This window comes from Scardinius erythrophthalmus (genome assembly GCF_964197995.2).
Source record: "Scardinius erythrophthalmus genome assembly, chromosome: 3".
NCBI lineage: Eukaryota > Metazoa > Chordata > Actinopteri > Cypriniformes > Leuciscidae > Scardinius > Scardinius erythrophthalmus.
This window is the reverse complement of record NC_138223.1, coordinates 8,386,917-8,407,279: the sequence shown is the minus strand read 5'-3', so window position 1 is coordinate 8,407,279 and position 20,363 is coordinate 8,386,917. Positions and strand designations below refer to the sequence as shown.

At 37.0% G+C, this 20,363-nt stretch overlaps 3 protein-coding genes across 3 annotated transcripts; 2 read left to right on the top strand and 1 right to left on the bottom strand.

Annotated features, from left to right (window-relative positions):
• Window positions 1–3,394: 3,394 nt before the first annotated feature.
• rasd3 (RASD family member 3) lies at window positions 3,395–4,036 on the bottom strand (the record flags this gene model as incomplete). The annotated part of the gene is made up of 1 exon (XM_081361089.1): window positions 3,395–4,036. The coding sequence occupies one exon, from the start codon at window positions 4,034–4,036 to the stop codon at window positions 3,395–3,397; it is 642 nt and encodes a 213-aa protein (XP_081217215.1).
• A 2,160-nt stretch (window positions 4,037–6,196) lies between these two features.
• Window positions 6,197–16,217, top strand: palb2 (partner and localizer of BRCA2). The gene is made up of 13 exons (XM_081361084.1): window positions 6,197–6,549; window positions 6,742–6,788; window positions 7,132–7,191; window positions 7,307–7,475; window positions 8,604–10,727; window positions 11,285–12,690; window positions 12,800–12,955; window positions 14,440–14,522; window positions 14,733–14,894; window positions 14,986–15,102; window positions 15,352–15,439; window positions 15,515–15,663; window positions 15,746–16,217. The coding sequence occupies exons 2-13, from the start codon at window positions 6,750–6,752 to the stop codon at window positions 15,951–15,953; spliced, it is 4,761 nt and encodes a 1,586-aa protein (XP_081217210.1). The 5' UTR covers window positions 6,197–6,549; window positions 6,742–6,749; the 3' UTR covers window positions 15,954–16,217.
• Window positions 16,218–16,526: 309 nt separating this feature from the next.
• On the top strand, window positions 16,527–18,497 carry ndufab1a (NADH:ubiquinone oxidoreductase subunit AB1a). Its single transcript, XM_081362576.1, has 5 exons — window positions 16,527–16,708; window positions 17,508–17,636; window positions 17,745–17,832; window positions 18,043–18,149; window positions 18,229–18,497. The coding sequence occupies exons 1-4, from the start codon at window positions 16,550–16,552 to the stop codon at window positions 18,132–18,134; spliced, it is 468 nt and encodes a 155-aa protein (XP_081218702.1). The 5' UTR covers window positions 16,527–16,549; the 3' UTR covers window positions 18,135–18,149; window positions 18,229–18,497.
• Window positions 18,498–20,363: the final 1,866 nt, after the last annotated feature.

Here is a 20,363-nt window from a genome sequence, read left to right as displayed (position 1 = left end):
GACAGTACACTTCAAAAGGGTACTAATATGTACACTTTTGGTACCAACATGTACCTTTTGGTACCAATATGTACCTTTGAGGGACTAATATGCACTCTTACGGTACAAAAGTGTACCTTTTGAAAAGGTACCGCCACAGTGACAGCTTTTGTACCTTTTTTCTGAGAGTGAAAATGCTAATCCTTTGGTTTTGTACATTATTCCGTTTGTTTAATCGTGCCACGTGCACTTTGGGGTTTTTGTTTATTCACATTCATTCATGTGTATCTAATCTCAAAAAGTAAATTCAGTATCTTGCTCCAGTTTTTCTTCTAGCCAGTTATCCCACGTGTTTTTAAGACTTTGTTTACCTTTGCATGTTTGTGTGTGAGAATAGTTAAATAAGGGCACATTTTCACCTATCATTGCACACATTTTTATGTTTGTACAAGTGTGGGTGTAGGTTCTAAAGTAGAGAAAGAGAGATAAACAGAAAAGGTGCCCTTGTGACAAAACCAAAACAATGTTGCAAGGTCAATGAGCAGTAACAAGTATTACAATATCTTACATTATTGGACCATTTTAGCATTTGTTTTAGTCTCATTCAGTATCATGATCTTCAATTGTTTCTCACAGAGTTAAAATTCATATCTTTGTCCATGTGAAAAACAATTATTATATGCAAAATTTGTTCATACAGCTAGTCAACCCATAAAAAGAAGCCATGACTTAGATTAGCTATGTAGGTGCTTTTCTTTGTGAATAATCTTGTGAAGTGTTTCCTAATAAGGTTGTTTACTTTTTTTCATGAAAGCTTTCCCATTATGGCACTCACGACTAGTTCATTCACAAATGCATGCATACACCTTTTAAATCAGCATAAGTGTCTCTCTAATAGGTTGTCATGGCAGTTAGATAATTTTAGCATATATAAAGAGGTGGGTTGCAGGGTTGCAGTGAGAAAGGAAGTACTCAATTTTTGCATAAAACATGTAAGGCTCCTTGAAAGCTGAATAAATTATAAATAGGCTAAATTAGACAGGTCAGAAATACTGCCACCTACACACAGTCATTTATCTTTGGTCAGCAACTGCTGGTACATGTACCAACGTTAAAATTATTCTTAATTTTGACAAACTGTCTTTACAGATATGAATTTGGCAGACCATTGTTTTTTTGGTTGTTGTTTTTTTGCATTTGTGTTTCAATTGTACTATACGATTGTGTTGTGCTATTGTGGCTGTGAACCGTTGACTAACATATCATTTTGCTTAATAGACTTGAGAGCTTGGTATTTTTGGTGCTTAAATGGTTAATATCCTTCTTTACAGATCATTCTCAGTTTGTTGTCTCGGGAAACAATAAATCTGACTTTGAACAGGTCTGCCATGGTGTTCGTCAGGGATCTGTTTAGGGTCCCATGCAGTTTAGCATTTATATGCTTCCTTTAGGGTCAAAATATTAGGAATTATGGCTTAGGTTACCACCTTTCTGCTGATGACACTTAGATTTATATCAGCTCTAAGTCTGATATTAATGTCACCTCAATTATTTCCGAGTGTGTACAGGATATAAACATGTGGATGCACCATATATATATATATATTTTTTAATAGACAGAGGTTCTTCTCATTGGTACGCCAGCTGCTATCCATAAAGGTATAACAATTCTAATTTGATTATGGACAATAGTGTCATAGCTCCACCTACTCTTGTGTGTAACCTTGGTGTCATTTTTGATGCTCATCTGACGTTAGACTCAAACATTAAGAGTATTACAAAATCTGCATTCCATCACCTTAAAAACTCTGCTATATAAGTAGGCCTTTCCTCACATTGCCAGATGCTGAAAGGCTTATTCACACATTTGTTACTGATTGATTATTGTAATGCCCTGTTTGTAGGTTTACCTGCAAATCTATCAAACGGCTACAGTATATTCAGCAGCAAGTGTTCTCACTTCATCGCGTCAGCACATTACAGGCGTCCAGTCTGCACTTCCTTCCTGTTCATTCGCGTATTGATTTTAAAACTCTCACTTTAACTTACAAAGCAGTGCATGGAATGGCCCCTTCTTATATCTGTGACTTTGATAAGCTGTATGTGCATTCTCGTTCTCTTCGGTCTGCTGATTCTTTATCTCTTCAGCAGCCGGCCTGTAGATTAAAATCCATGGGTGAGAGAGCTTTCTCCGTGGTTTGGAATGCACTTCCTCTTACTGTCGGAAATGCTCCCAAATTAGACAGTTTCAAGAAGTTGTTAAAAACATTTCTTTTTATAAAATGGCAACACACATTGAGATGATTAGTATTTTATTATATTTAGTTGTATTGCAATGTTAAGCATTTTTTGACTTGTTTTTGTATTGTATTATTACATTTTGTATTTCATTTGTTTTAACTGTTTGTAACCCTTTGGGTACTAAAGTGCATTATAAATAAAATGTATTATTATAATAAAGTGATTGTGTCTCTTCAGAAAATTTGGACTAAACCGTTCAATGGATTAGTTTTACAATCTCTTTATGAACTTTTTGAAGCATCAAAGTGGTAGTTGCACAGCTGTCAATGGAGGAACAGAAAGCTCTCAGGTTTTATCAAACATATCTTAATTTGTGGAGGAACTACATGAGTGTGAGTAATTATTGACAGAATTTTAATTTTTGGGTGAACTAACCCTTCAAGTTGATACCCCACAAAACAGCCACAAACTATCTTGCATGAATTTCATGCTCGAACTCATTGGCAATATATAATGGATTGTTTTTATTTTTGGAGCATTAAGGTTTTGATGATATAATATTTGGAGAGCCCATGTGCTCCATCGTGCCTGATCCCAATAGCAAAGAAAGGGTGTGACATGGTGTTGAGTCATGAGCACACTATGTACTGATGAAAAGGTCTGTAAGCTGACTTTATTTCCTGAAGAAAGTTCAGGACATTCGGCACGTGTAGCAAAACGCTTCACATGTTCTATAAGTCAAATGCACAGAGTGCTATTTTCTTTCTTTTGGGATCAAAGCAGCAAAGTGATCAATTTATGCTTGATCTGACCTAGACTCAAGCTAATGTTGTCATATTAATGAATAAGTATGTCTCTCCTTCATTCCTAAACAAGTGCACTGGTTGTACTTATCTAGGTCATATTTGATACCTTTTATGGAACAAGCTAAGGAGTATACAGAGTAGAACACATTCTGATTGAAACATAATTTGCATTTATTCACTCATTAAAGATGACTTATGTTAGAGAGATCAGACATAAAAGTTAAAGAAAACCTTTAAATGATTCTGATAAAGTATCAACATTCAGTGTCCCTCAATTGCCCATCATTTATGTGGGGCCTATTTGATCCAGATCACTCAAGCATCAGTATGATGCATAACAAAATATAATAATGTCATGTAAATGTCCACTAAGACAAGATACAGCTGTTGTTCTTCTTCATTGTCGGTTTTTTCCTCGTCTCTTTATCTGTAACCTCTCTGGTCATTGTCTGCGTCCGTCTGCGCAGTGCCGGGCTCACACGGCTCGGTAACTTCATCTGTTGAAGCAAGTCCCGAAACACACCTGTGACATTCTCGCCGGTGCGCGCGGACGTCTCCACGAAGCCCGCGCCCCAGTCCTCCTCCACCGCCCGCATCACCTCAGCTGTAGCCTGGCGACTCTGGCTGCTCAGGTCCGCTTTGTTCTCTATCACCGTGATGCTTGTAAACTTCTCCCCTTTCAACTCCAGAATCTCCTCACGGAGTCGCTGCACCTCATCCAGGGAGTCTGGCTCGTCGGCGGCGTACACAAGCGCAAACGCGTCCCCGGTTCGGATGCACAGAGCGCGCATCGCTGGGAAGGCATAACTGCCGCTCGTGTCCAAGATCTCAATGCGCACCGTCGCGCCGTCCGTGTCGTACTCGAGCGCGTGAAGCTCTTCCACCGTGCGCGTGTACTTGGAGTCGAAGCGGTCCTGCAGGAAGCGGGTGATCAGGGCAGTCTTTCCAACCCCGGCGGCACCCAGAAACACAAAGCGCACAGTCCGATGCTCCCGCACCAACAAAGACATTCCTTCAGTCGTCAATTTGATAACGTAGGCTAGTCTGCCGAAGAGATTTTTGATGAGCAAAGAATCAATAACACATTAAATACTTTAAGCGTGATCGGTAACCAGTATTGACTGAGTGTAGAGAAGAGACAAGGATGCTGCCCTTATATTACCCGAATGCGTCCTACGCACCAGTTGTAGCCAATGGGAACGCGAGTGACGTGAAGGGTGCGTGGGTTTCTGTGTTGTAGAGTTTCACGTTCAGGAGTTCAGCTAGCGGTCAGTAGGAACATTTCGGGGCGCAAACCTTTGGGGTTTAATAATCTCGTGCAAAGGTTGTCTGTTGGTGCATTAAGAACCAATGGCTAATTTTTTTTTTACAAACATATTTGTGATCCACTTGTGATGTGCAATATATATATATATATATATATATATATATATATATATATATAATGGGTTGCACTTTATTTTAAGGTCTCATTGTTACAGTGCGATTATATATTTACGTAATATTAATTAACAACATGCTTTTAGGGTTAAGATTAGGTTTGGTTTAGGCGTAGTTGCATGTAATTATGCATAATTTACTTGTTATTACTATAGTGAGTAGCCTACATGTAACAAGGATACTGCTGGTCACCTCCTCATGCAGAGAGAGCATCCTGAGGTCAGTAATACTCCAAACAAGTGTTTCATGAGCTCATCACGTCAGAGGTGAGTTTCCATTCATTGCATATTAAAATCATGGTATCAGGGATGGTAACAGACACGGCCACCTCAGAGCACTGACATTTTCCACACAAACAGTTGACGCAAGTCTGAATGCAGTCAAAGTGCTTATTTCCATATCTGTCTGAATAACATAAGAGACATGATTAATTTGGCTTTCAGTCCTGCCTTCTCTGAACATTGTCTTGTTTAATGCAGCATAGTATTAGTACATAGAGAATATTTTTGTGATTGTGATTATATTTATTATACGCCTGTTTGTGCTGTTGTAGGTCTCAGATGCAAGTGACCTTTTGACATCAGCAGCAAATTTCAGAGAGCAGAGAGTTGACATTTTGTGTAAATCCCTAACATATTGGTAGACGTCATCTTTACTCCACAAATGCACATTGTACTCAACACTATCACCTCCAAGGAACCATGACGTATGGAGATGCACCGTCCTTGCATGGACCCTTGCTGTCCATGCTTGCAAAGGATGAATGTCCTGTTGATGCAAACTAAACTGCACCCAAGTTGTGCAGCTTATTAAGGCGACATGCTATTACTTTTCTAGAGTAGTAAAAAGTAGGCCTATTTTTTTCCTTGAAGGAGTGTTTGTGGCAAGGTAGTTGCATCAATGAAATGAGATGGACTAGCACCACTCACATTTTCTTCAGAAAAAGTACAAATCATTAGCTACGGTGCCTTCGAGTGTTATTTTGAGATAGTTTATATATATATATATATATATATGTATATATATATATAAATATTTTATTTTTTTAATAGCAGCCTACTTTCCTTTTTGTATTGTAACTAAATGTCCATTTAGTTATTATTCTTTTCATTTCAGTTTTAGTTTCAGTCATTTTAGTAGATACATCAAGTTAAACTAAATTAAAATGAGTGATGTTGCTTTGGCAACTAGCTGAAATAAAATAAGTAATATAATAATAAAATAAGTAATATAATAATAAAATAAGTTATGACTATAATATGTTCTATATTTTATTTCAGTTAACGTTTATTTCATTTCAAGTAAATTTAATTTCAATTCAAATTGGGGGTTGGTGGGCCATAGGGTAATCATTAATTATAATTAAAGAATTTAAGTTATGCTTATTTAAGTAATGACAATTGTCATGTGCAGAAGCTTCCATAAAACTAACTGTTACACCTGCTAATATAACTATTTTATCTTTATTATTCTACTACACGTGATCTTTATGTAGGCTACTTGATTACTGAGGGAATCACCGTTCCCTCTAATGCAAATATACACCTTGGCTTTAGCAAATATTTAATCTACCACACTGCTGTCGATAACCTTACAGATGGGAGACAAAAGTTGAATCCAAGCACATCAGCTCCAAATCTTCGGCTCCTGTCACAATGTAGCAGCAAAGTCCCTTTAAGACTATATATAAGTCGTCTACTATATATAAGTCGTCTTGGTAGTAGTAGGCAGAGCCATTCTGCCATAGAGACACATGCTACTCAGAAAAAGTCCGCTAACAGACATTACTAAAGAGTCCCGATGAGAAGGCTAATGCAAACGTCTGTCTAACTCTAAATTCTGCTCTACTAGAGGTCATTTAATCTGATTATATTATAGGTTATATGTCTATTGTTATAATCTAAAATTTTAATACCATTAGCAAAATCGAGTAACATTATCCTAAAGGTCACAGAATGTAGTCTGTTATCGATTGTTTTTGTCTGCAGTCAGAACTCGCGGGAAGGTTGAGTCAGAGAATGAGTCTCGTAAGGATAGAAACAGAAGACAAAACCAACTTTTGAGAGTACAATTTTTCTCCTGGGTATGTAAACGAACGTTTAGTAAATTAAAATGATCGTTTGTTCAGACAAACCGGTGTTTATTCATTAGTGCATCTCAGTCAGACGTTTGTATGGTTGTTTACAGTTGTTTACAATTGAGATTCTCGTAATGTTTTCATGTCAAATGCATACTTGCATCTAGTAAATACATAAATAACATATTAGCATATTAGTTTACAGGATGTCAGAGGAGATTCTCCATAACGAAGATAAAGAGACAGTAAGTTCGTATGTTTATATATTTGTGGAAGCGCCATTTGACAAAAGCCGATATTAATGTTTAGAAAACTAACGTGCCATGGCCATACTATGTTTTTTTTTTTTTTTTTTTTGGATATGTACATTTACTTGTACCATGACATTCTTTGAATTACACTGAAGTACTATAAATACTATGGTACCTTTTTCAGCATACTTGGTGTAGTGCCATGGTATTTATTAACATGTGCTATCCTCTTTGTATCCTAGTAGTACTTTTAAAGGTACCATATACTATTATTGTAAGATTAACATGTATTAATTGTTTAGTTAACATTTCATTTGTCATTAATTAATTGTTTTAGCTGAGGAGACGACTGGAGCAGCTGAAGCGAGAGTATGAGAGGACAGCACAGAGACTGCAGGTAAAGACATGTTATATTTGTGATTATGCAAGAATCAGTTAAACTGATGTTAAAACAATGATATCTGCAGTATAATAGAGCTTATGTTAGTGAATGTTGTGTGTTTTTTGTTTAGAGAGCAGAGCACCATGATGCCACTTGCAGGCGTGTGCAGAACAGAGACTCTGACCACACCACATTTACACAGATTGATTTTTCACACACATCTGAGTCATCTACTGAGACTTCTTCCACACCGACCCCAGAATATTCTGAAAACCATCAGAATCTGCAATTACGGACCAGTAAGGCCAGCTTCAGGGTGACATCAAACATGAATAGATACAGAAAATAGATTTACCAGTCTTATTTTATATTATTTATGTACGATTATAGTATTATTCATATTTTGAATTAGCTTTTATTGATTATTTTCTCAGATTTAATTACAATTTTAGTCTTAGTAATTTTGTTTTGTGCTTTTGTCATTTTTATTATTTATTAAATATTTCTATTTGTCTTTAATTTATTTTTATTTCAGTTTTAGTTATTTTAGTACTTCTTTTACCTATTTTAAATGCAAATGCATTTTTGTCTCAGTGCATGCATTGTTTTACAGGGTCGGCGCTAGCTTAGCATAATGAATGGAATCCTTTGTTGCCAGCTAGCATGTCCTGAGTAAAAGTGATATAATAAAAAAAAAAAAAACCACCTAATTACTTCTTGTGGCCTGCGCATTCACAACAAGTACAAATAGCAATGCAGATTAACACTAGGCGTTTTCCTAGGCAGATATTGACTTGGGACTATATTAGGGGGAAGCACAGGCGAATCACTTGTTGTGAATACGCAGGCCACAAGTAGTAATTAGGTGGTTTTTTTTTAGTTTTTTATATCACTTTTACTCAGGACATGCTAGCTGGCAACAAAGGATTCCATTCATTATGCTAAGCTAAGCTAGCGCCGACCCTGTCAAACTAAATCAATGCATGCACTGAGACAAAAATGCATTTGCCCACCTATCTAAATGTAGGAAAGAAGGTGAATAAGCCCTATTTAAAAAAACGGTGGAGTGTTCCTTTAAAGTTTTTTTTGTTTTTTCATCTAATTTTATTTTATATTTTATATTTCAGCTTTATTTCAATTAATGAAAACATTTAGTATTTACAATGTTAACCACACCTTTTTTCATTATTACTAAGCTAAGGCACTATATCTAAGTAGTTGGACGTATGAACCAGCAAAACATCTCATAGACTTACATTGAAAAATGATCAAAACATTTATTTACCCAGACTTAGTTGTAATGTCAATGTTAAAGGCTGTTAAAATGAAATAAAAAAAAGTTGTTAAATGCATAACAGTATGCATTACAATTCAGATGGTAATTAATTCCAAATACCAATAAACTGGTTTTCTTTTTGCTGTTTCAGACATAGTTGCAGAAAGAAACAGCTCTGGTTTTTCTACTGTACAGAAAATCCCTGCCATACAATTGCAACTTGCAGAGAATGCATCCACACCGCCTTTGTACTCCCCTGCATGCAGGCGAAGCCCTGCCCACCGCCTGCGTTCTAAGCGCAGTCGATTGCGCCTACAGAACAAAGAGCAAGAATCAGACACTGACATCAGCCAAGAGAAAGAAAGAGATAGAAGTGGAGACCATATTCGTGAAAAGGGTAGTGAATGTACTGTTAAAGAGATTGGTCGGAAAGGAGTGAGAAATGAAGTTAAGAAGGAAGAGAAGGACTGTGAAAAGAAAAAAGAAAGAAACATTAAGATGATGCCAGCTGAGGCGGAGAAAAACCAGGATAGGCCTATAGGAGTAAGGACAGATTGTAAAATTGCTAAAGCATCACAAGAACTGGAGGATGATGCGAAAAGAAAGGGGCATTGTGAATTAAAATCCTCTGTGATCCAGCCAGATAACAAACTGCAAATGATTTCAAGTAAAGAAAATCATTTAGAAATTCAAAACATTCACTGTAGCCAGGAAGAGGTTAACGTACCTCTGATTGATCGGCCTGTTGAGAAAAAAATACAGTCAAGTTCAGCAGTGTCTATTCAAACCTCATCTTTCCCTCAGCCATCTGAGGCAGTACAGATTACTGACAAATCAGAAGAGATGCTTAAACAAACTAACCAGTCGTTCACAGACTCAAATAAAGGTTATGATGACGGGATAGATATTAAACAATCTTCGTTTTCATCTGGCATTCTGGACTCTTGCACGCTGGTTGAGGGTTTACCGTTTCCTGTGGAGTATTATATTCGGACGACACGGCGTATGGCTGCATCTCACAGCTCTATCGATCTAGATGCTGTCATTTACAGCCAGCTCAATGGGGGGCGGGGCAGACGCAGGCTCAGCCAATCGCAAGTGAGTAGTAGAGGTCACATGACCCCAGAGCATTCAGAATCAGTCTGCAAGTCCACAGACCAGGCCAGATGCAGAGGAAGAGGTCGGAGAGGGAGGAGAGGCCGTAGAAGAAGCACTATAGGTAGATCCTCATGTGCCAAAGCTGCTCTAGATATTACAATATCAAATCCTGCAAGTGATTCTCAAGCAGATTCAGAGTGTCTTATGGAATCTAAGTCTGAGACTGAATCACCCAGCCAATCACAATTAATCCTCGAACAGCCACAGGTCGAATCTCGGCCAATCCAGTCACCTGGGCCTATAGTGAGTTTGAAGACAAGTCCAGATCAAGGAGTTACTCAAGATTTTAAGCATCCCCCAGATTCTCAGCTTTACTTTGATTCCCAACTTCTTGTGGATTCTGATGTGTACCAGGCCAGATCCAGAGGAAAAGGTCAGAGAGGGAGGAGAGGCCGTCGAAGAAGCACTATTGGTAGATCCTCATGTGCCAAAGCTGCTCTAGATTGTACAATATCACATCCTGCAAGTGATTCTCAAGCAGATTCAGAGTCTCTAATAGAATCTAAGTCTGAGACTGAATCACCCAGCCAATCACAATTAATCCTCGACCAGCCACAGGTCGAATCTCGGCCAATCCAGTCGCCTGGGCCTATAGTGAGTTTGAAGACAAGTCCGGAGCAAGGAGTTTCTCAAGATTTTAAGCATCTCCCAGATTCTCAGCTATACTTTGATTCCCAACTTCTTGTGGATTCTGATGTGTACCAGGCCAGATCCAGAGGAAAAGGACAGAGAGGGAGGAGAGGCCGTCGAAGAAGCACTATAGGTAGATCCTCATGTGCCAAAGCTGCTCTAGATTGTACAATATCACATCCTGCAAGTGATTCTCAAGCAGATTCAGAGTCTCTTATTGAATCAAAATCTGACACTGAATCACCCAGCCAATCACAGTTGGTCCTTGAACGGCCACAGACAAAGTCTTGGCCAATCCAGTCGCCTGGGCCTACTGTGAATTTGAAGACAAGTCCAGAGCAAGGAGTTTCTCAAGATTTTAAGCATCTCCCAGATTCTCAGCTTTACTTTGATACCCAACTTCTCCCGGGTTCAAATTTATACCCTATTTTCCGAAGAAAACGTGGACAAACTGGAAGAGAGTGTCAGACAAGTTCTAATAAAGATGGTAAGATTAATTTATGAATGTATTATTTAATTTATTCCTAGTTTAAACAGTAGAGCATGGCGTGACAAGCAATGACAAAGTCACGGATTCAATTCCCAGGGAATGCTTGAACATAATGATAAAATGTTTGAATAAAGGGTATGCATTGACGTCACTTTCCTGCCAAGACATGCCCTCTCAGCCTGATTGAGTGGCAAAACGTCCTGTAACATGACTTTTTTAAGTAGGGGAAACTGAGTAAAACTGGAGTAAAACAAACCATTATCTGAAATTAAAGGCAGTTGAACTCGACAATTAACAAACATTGACAAAAACTTTACAGTTAAACTTTACAATCGTGAAGCTCTTTACCATTTTAGATGTGTTTTGTGTGTTTTTCGCGGCATTTAAGCTAAACACCAACGCTGCCACTCAGTGGGTGTAACCACAGTGACTCCAGCCTACTGTGACATCATGTGCATACCCTCTATAAAAGCATCTGCCAAATGCACAGATGTGAATAAGAATTATTGTGTAATAGTCATGTACACAATAATGTTTGTGAATACGTTTTGCAGATCAGTCACCTCTTCTGCCATCATTAGCTTCACTCATTCAAGCTCTGCAAGAAAAGGATATGAAAGCTGGACTGTTGGCCGCTGTTGATATCCAGGATTTCCACCTACCTGATGAGGATTTTGGACAACTAAAGCTCAAACTATTGCGCTCGTCAGCTTCAGCTGTAGAACCCTTTGCACAGCGTCCCCTAGTGTACAACACACGGCAGAGCAGCAGGTGCCAGAGAATGAGAGGAAGAATAAGTAATTGTGAAGTACGCTACTCAGAGAGTGAACTTTTTACTCCAGAACCCTTAACTACCTCTTCTCAAGAGGATAGTTTAACACTTTATCAGTCAGACCCCACTGACCAATCACAGACAGAAACACAGAAGGGCCTCAACATTGTAAATGAAGTAAAGACCATCTCTTCAGATCTGATGGACAGCAGACAGTTTTGCCAATCTGAAACAGACAAAAGAATAAGTAATGAGAAAAAAGTGGAATCTTCAGAATCTGAAAACATTAGTGAGCTTCATATAAACCAGATGCTAAAAGAATCACACATGCTCTCTGAGAAAACCTCACTTTGCCCTGAGATACTGAATTTAAGTCCGTCTCTGACCCCACAATTTCAGAAAGGTCAAGATTCTCTTCTACCATCTTTGGGAATGTCTCCTCACTTTTTGATTCCAGGTTCACCCATGGACCTCCGGTCACCTCTCTTTTCTTCGTCTGGTGTCCTTAGGTCTCCATCTTCAGTCTCACTTAAGGGGTGTGTGTCTCCAGAATCAGCCTCAGCCAAAACATCAGGGATCATCAACAATAGTTTTTTTACTAGAAGTGGAGATCAGGGAGGTTCTGAAACACAGAATCAAACTCAAATAAGTCAAGAAACCATGACAAAAGTTCAAACAACTGTGAAACCAGGTACTCCATCCCAAAACAACAGTACACTGAGGTATGAAAACTTAAACGGCCCAGAAAGGGAGTCCTCGTGCATCTCGGAAAAGGAACTGGAACGTGAATGCGGTTTCGATACAGAAAGCAATCTTGAATGTGGAAATAAAATCATTTGCACACCAGAAAATGAAGTTCAACTCCACAATGTTCATGAACCAGGGAGTTTTAAAAATCTTTCTGAGTCTGATATCCAAACCCAGAACAATTTTGAGATGGAGGTTAAAACCTATAAACGCCCTGAGCTCAGGTTAGAAATCCAAAGTAATGCCGTTACAAATGTGAAAGAGTTTAAATCTGGTAATGCAGGTCAAACTCCTGTTGAGACAACCTCTTTGGACACTTCCACCAATCGGAGAACGGAAACAACGACAGGTTCCGACAATAATAGAACTCAATCAGAGGAACGTAACACTGAACGCAACACTTGTTGTTCTGCAGTCCTGCAAGAGATGCACACTTTTAAGGTGTCAATAAATTATAAGAAATCATTTATTGATATGCAAAGCAATGATATGTGCTTGATTGTCTAATTACCTGCAAATGTATGTGGGTGGTGCTTGTCTTTGTTTTCAGGCACTGGAGGGCGGATGCGTGTTGGACTTGTGTTCAGTGCGGTGGCCGTCGGAGGACTGGTGCATTTGTGTGGCAGGAGAATGGAGCGTTTGTCTTTGGGCTCAGACGAAGGGAGTTCAGCCGTGGAGTCTTTTACACACCTGGACATTTGCACAGGTAATCCAGTTTGCTACAGCATTTCATCATAAATCACAGCATAAATTAAAAGAATTGCAAGATGGCATGGAAATTTAAAGTCATCGTGATATCAGAATTGATCATTCTTATTTTACAGAATTTTTTAATTTATTTATTTAGATGGGACAGTGCATATTCATGAACGTACAATCAAAGTTGAAAGTAAATACACCGGATTTAGCACAATGCTAATTTCCATCCGTAGTCCCAGACATATACAAATACAAATACAAACCAAAAAACAAACAAACAACATACATATCAACAAATATACATATAGAGCTAAAAAACATTAAAAGTTCCTATACCTTATAGAGTACTTATTATAATATTTATTTAAAGTGCATAAATGCCTGTGCATAGACATCCCAAAGTGCTTATTATAAATATATAAATAAATTACCTATCAAATTCTACCTTCTTACTTAATGATTACATTTTTGATTGTTATTCATTTGTGAATGTTGCAGTGTTTATTATAAATTATTTATCTTTGCACATAACTTTTTTTAATTAATGTGCCTTCGTAATATTTAATCAAAAACCTCAACCTCCTCTCCCCCTCGAAACGGCACCTGCTCTCTTCATGACGGATGTCTTGGCAGAGGGTGGAACTAAATATCCTCCACAATTGACTGCAAATTGGCACTCAAATCTGCCTATATTTAGTTAGCAACACCCAAATTCCTATGATCCAATCAATTACCGAGGACGAAATCAAACCCGCCTTACATTTCTTTCTCAATTCAGAAGCCATTTTACTTGGATATACATCACAATAGGGCAAGAAAGACTATCACAACTTCTGTTTCATGCCAACTTTAAGGGAGTAGTTCACCCATTAATGAAAATTCTGTCATCATTTACGTAGCGCATGCCATTCCAAACCCATAGGGCTTTGGTTAATCTTTGAAACACAAATTAAGATATTATTTAATGAAACCTGTGAGCTTTCTTTCCCTCCATTGAAAGTTCAAATAACCAAAACTTAGATGATCTAAAAAGCTCTTAAAGGCATTGTAAAACAAATCCATATTAATTGAGTGGTTTAATCCAAATCTTGTGAAGAGAAATGATAATTTTATATGATGCAGAGATTTAATTTCGGCTTTTATTCACATATAAACACACAGAGCATCACATATGTTAAACAAGGAAGCTTGCTCTTACGCTAGAACAAGCCTCGTTGATTCTCGTGAAACACGGACGCACGTTTGAGATTCCGTGTTTACCATATGTGAGGTGCTCTATGTAAATGAAAGTTTTAGTTACCTGGAATTTCAATGGAAGGACAGAAACCTGTTAGGTTTTATTAAAAATATCTTAATTTGTGTTTTAAATATTATGTCTTATGGGTTTTGAACAACATGAGGGCGAGTAAATGACACTTGTGGGTGACTAACTCTTTATTTTAAAAATATGTCTACTTCCCTCTGCTTTGACTCCTGTGTTTGTATTTGTAGCCCGTCATGTCTTTGCAAGAGATTCCAGACTCTTCAGGCTTGCTTTGTGTGACTCTGGGTCACTTGGAAATCACGGAAGCAAGGTAATAAAAATTGCATTATATAAAAGGGCAAAATTACCATTATTTTCTATGTCTCCCATCACCTCAATTGTTTTTTAATTCCTCTTTTGAAAACATTCTCACTGAACTCAAACCCTATGAAGACTGCACTCAAAAACCAAAATGTGTTTTTGTGTCAGAATTCAATAAACTTAAACGCTAAGCTAATTCACTCTGTGTTCTTGAGTGCAGAGTGCTCTGCTGTCCAAGCATGGATGGGACGTTCTCTCAGAACGTGGTGTGCAAGGACACATTGCAAGCAGTGGTGGGTGTGTCTAACTGTCGGCTTGTGTGTTGCTCCACCCCTGGAGATCAACAAAGAGTCAATGTGTCAACAGTGACTAAAGAGGGAAGGTAACAAACCATCATGTGTCTGAAACCTTTTTAATATATCATTCACTTGACATATTTTAGTAAAACTATTCATTATTCACTTGTGTTTCAGGGTAGTGAACACTCTTCCCTTGGTCTCTGCTAAGCAGAACATTCGGACCGTTGCAGTTGTAGAGGGTGAAAAAGATGCTCTGATTGGTTGGACAGAATGTAAAACCCTCCTCATATGGTGATGAATTGGGCAATATTGAGTCTTAAACTTGTAAACAAGTTTTTTTAGGAAACTTTTTTTTAACTATATCCATCCTGTACATTGAGATTTTTTTTATTATTAACTTCTGATTAAATTATCTTCTTATACGGTACTAATGGCTGGGTTATATTTTGAGTCTGTAAATGACTTTTAGTACTTCTTATATCTTTTGTTAGTATTTAAATTTTTTAATTGCTTATCTATTTTGTCATAACTGTATTTCAGGAGCATAAATTCAGGCCAGCTGCTTCAGACTATAAACCTGGAAAAGACTTTAACCATGACAAACTGCATGAAGGGATATTCTTACAGAGTAAGTGAGTGTGTTGTTCTAGTGGTACTAGAATGACCATGTGTCAGTAATAACCTTGTGCTTTCATTCCTGCAGGGTGTGCTGTGTGTGTTGCTTCAAAATGCAGGAAATGTGTGTGATGAAGAGAGTAACGCATCCCTTTTTACTCTGATTGCCACAAATCCTCTCACTGGCAAACACATCACACTGACCTCTATAAACTATCCTGATCAACACAAACAGCAGTAAGACTTGAAGCGATAAGTGTTGTGATATTAGTATTCAATGTTACAGTACAGTTGAATCAATATTACTCTCTTTCTCTAGGTTAATAGATGGTGATGTCTTGGGCTCTGGGCTTGTTGGTGTTTTTCAGTCTGGTCATCTTGCTGTTTGGGATCTCAGAGGAAGCGTGGCTAAAGTTGTTGTTGCGCTGGATGAGTTGTGTCGACTAGCCCGATGGGCAGGGCCAAACACTCTGCTGACGGGATATCTAAATGGGGATGTTAGTGTGTTTCATTATAAATCTACATAAACAGATCCCACTTTATTACTTTTTTTAAAAATAAAAAATGGTGTTATTTAACACCATCATTCAAGGAATATTACACAAGATAGACTTGTAAATTTGTGTTTAGTTGTTAAATTTCAATACTGGCACAGCTATTTGTTAGTTAATATATGCATAACCAGAGAAATATTTGTACTTTTTGGATGTGATATGTAAACATATATTTTACAAAATAAAATATGATCCTGGTATTTCTTTTTCTGTGAAAGATTAAAAACTTAATGTTTTAAGGAGAGTGTTGAACTTTTTTATTGTTCCCATTTTTTTTTATGAATGCCGATATCAGCGCAACATAAAAAGAACACAAAATGAAAAGGTCACAACATTGCTTTTATAACGTTAGTTGACGCTCTCTATTGATATTTTATGTTGTAGAATATTCTTTGAATATGTAATATAGTATATGTGATCGGAATTTTTTTTTTTTTACATCAGAATGTACATACATACATATATATATATATAAAACTAAAGTAATACAAAAAAAACTGTTTTGGAGGTTACGTGTGTCGCGCATGCGCATTGGCAGTCTCGTGCATTGTGGGAGCGGATTGAGAAACATGGCGGCGCGCATCATTGCCCGGTGTGTCCGATCCCTAAACCAGCGTTCTGTGTATTTTAACCGTGTAAATACTGCAGCGACATTAACAGCAGCTCCACTCACTCATGGCCGAACATTTTCACATCTGACTAATGGACACAAGTCTACGCTGGCGCAGGTGTGTGTGTGTTAGTGAATGACTGATGACATCCAATGACCTACCCTTGTCTTTAGTGATAATGTGGGACAAACAGCCTCTGCTCGCTTAATTTCAGTTCATGTAACGTTACGGGGTGCAGCAACGGAAAAAAATAGCTCAGTGTAGTCAACGATAATGTTTCTAATTTAATGTGTTATATGTATGTGGCATAACAGATACTTGATCTCTTTTTTCTGTAATCTGTTATGATTTCTACAGTTATAATGGTTTATTTTATATGTATGCATTACAATATTGCACGTATACCTTTATGAATGTTTAAAAGTTAAATGTTTGTATAATATATTGGCAGCAATTTTCTTTTATTCATTATTTTACATTTATATTCAGTTATGGTTTACTTCTTATCTCATCATAATACTCGTATATCACCAGTTATCATTGAACTGAACAGTTCTGTTCAGTGTTGTTATTGTAAACTAAAACTGTTAAACTGTTTTCGGTTATTTAAATTAAATTAAATATAAATAATAGGCATTAATCTTAAGAAACTTCAATACAAAATTGCCTTGGCAACAAGCTGTTGAATTAATAACATTACTAAAATGTGAAATAAAAATAAAGCTAAATAAATAGAAAATTAAAAATGTCAATAGCACATAACAAAAATAACGAAAATAAAAATATGAAAGCAAATTCAAAACATTAATACCATTATCATATCTAAATAATATTCAAACAACAGTGCTCCAGTTGTCTGTTAATAATATTTTTAGTTTAAAATACACTTTCTAACATGTTTTGTTTTGTTTTGCAGATCTCTGGCGGTTCATGTCAGGTCTTTCAGCAGAGGCAGTACGGTGACTTGCCCCCACTGAGCCTAGAGACTATCCGTGACCGAGTCCTCTACGTCCTGAAGCTCTATGACAAGATCAACCCTGAGAGGGTAAATACACCATCAGTTTGATCAGATGGACAACACATTAGTCTGAAATATTTCAAATTAGCTTCAAGCACTCTACAGATTAATTGTTTGATGATCAAATCTTTATAGCTTCAGGCTACGTCCCACTTCATGAAGGATTTGGGATTGGACAGTTTAGACCAGGTGGAGATCATCATGGCTATGGAAGATGAATTTGGTTTGTACTTGCATTTACAATTGTTTATAATCCCATTGTTCTCCCTAGTTGCACATTTTGACCATTGTTTTGTATTTGTGCATTCTTTGAATGTATGCATTGTTCTTGTTGGTTTCATAGTATCTGATGCTTGCACTCACAGGTTATAAATGTGCAATCCATATGGATGCGTATTTTCCAAGCTGATACAGTGTTTTCTCACGTGTTCAGGTTTTGAGATCCCTGATGCCGAGGCAGAGAAGTTGATGACACCGCATGAGATCGTTCAGTACATCGCAGACAAGAAGGATGTCTATGAATGAGCATACATATTTATTGTGAGTTTAGTTAATATTCACAAATTCACTTCAGGTGGAGATTATGCTTATGAATGTTTATTTGTTCTTTTTCATCCAGATGAAAATCATCCTATCAGATGACAGAGACCATGGAGGTTTTGTCATGAACTGTTTATGTTTCTGCGGTTCTTCTTCATTCTTTATTCTTTTTTTATTTAGATACATGTTTAAATCTGTGTTCATAATTTTGTCTGTAGCCGCTTGTGATCTGCAGGTCTGCAGCATTCTGTGCTAGATGCATGCGCAAGCTCCTCATTCATACAATAAGAGCTTGCAAATAAAGTCAATAATTCATATAAATACTACAATAATAAAAATTTAAATCACTTTAAAGGACCTTATTTATGTCTTTGGGTTTGGATGCACGTTGTGAATCTTTGCCAGTGTGATTGGTTCGCTCATTAATAGGTTAGTTAGTTTTGTTTTTGACAAGATTTCATGTAATAACAAAATCATAAAGTATTTATAAGATTCAATATCAATATGAATTACACCACCGTTCAAAAGTTTGGGGTTGATAAGAATTTTTAATGCTTTTGAAAGAGCATCATTACAGTCTTCAGTCACATGATCCTTCATAAATCATTCTAATATGCTGATTTGCTGCTCAGAAACATTTCTTGTTATTATATATATATTGAAAACAGTTGAGCTGCTTAATATTTTTGAGGAATGTGATACATTTAGTTTTTTTTTTTCAGGATTCTTTGATGAACATGACATCAATTTGTTTGAAATAGAAATCTTTTGTAAGATTATAAATGTCTACTTTATCTTTTGATCAATTCAACGCATCCTTGTTGAATAATAAAAGTATTTCATTTCCTTTAAAACAGAAAAAAATCCTACTGACCCCAAACCTTTGAATGGTAATGTATAAAACATGAAACTGCAAGAGTTCACATTTATATATATTTATGAGTGGTTGTATTTGGTATGTTACAGCACCACCTACTGGAAATGCTTACCAAGTCTAAAAATTTACCCGAAGACTTTTCCAGAGTTGGAGCCAAGAGTTTAAACGGGTTATATAAGGAAACATTTGGTGTCCAGTACTTAATCTTCACCCCCCCTGAAGTAAATGCTAATAAAACTAATACAATCTTCCACTATATATCAAGCTATTGACATTTATTGCAGCGTGTCTTAAAATAGTGATACTTTCACATTCTTGTTCACATATACACATGGATTCCTTTAATACCATTTCTAAATTTTGTGTATTTCAGGATTTGCTCTTGAACATAAAATGACTAATGTGTCTGTCTCCTTGTATTTCCTTCAGAATATTAAATATTACACATAATAGTCAAAATATGTCAATATGTCATTGTCATAAAATAGTTTAGGTTAATTCAGACTTGGGGTTAACATTTAACCTTCGACTTAAGAAATGAAAGAAACAGAATAACTTTAGTTGATGTTAAGTTCAAAAGGTTTGGATTTAAACGACACTCCTATCTTCCACTTATGAACTTAAATAAGCCCACGTTTCCTGTTCAGGTGTAATAAACCCTTCTCCCTCCCTCTGTGTTTATGTCAGTGGATGTCTGTGAACGTAGGCCTACCTCTCACTGTGATGATGAGAAGCCAGGGAGGGACGCTTCAGGCATTTCCTTCTTTGTGTGTGTGTGTGTGTGTGTGTTTTTGAGTGTCAGAATTTCTGTGCATTTGGGAATGGTTAAGCAAAGTTTTAAATGCAATGATGTTAGAGTTTGAAATACGTTTTAGTATAGTTTTAGTTTTCACTTGGATTCACAAATTTTGTTACTGAAACTGATGTGGACTTGTATTTAAAACCTGAGCTGTCTATAGTTACCCTCACACAAAGATATTGTGGTAATACTATGGTATTCCTTAGTACTTTTTTTAGGTGCATTTAATCCCTAAAAACTGCCTTCTAAATAGACAAACAGCCACTGACTCAACATTGACAATCTCTGACTGAATGACCTTCTATGTTAATCTATTTTCTAGTTTGAATTGACAGCACAAGCTCGTCAGGGGAGCGAAAACAAACACTCTCTCTGTTTTCTCTCACACAAACATACACAACCTGGCCCATTAACCTAATTTTGAAATCTCCTCTTTCTGTCCCCTTAACTTTGAACCGCTTCCGTCCCATTTTCCCTTAAAAAGATGCCTAATCGTAATCATATGTTTGCACGATGCCGTTTTCTACACCCTGCATAG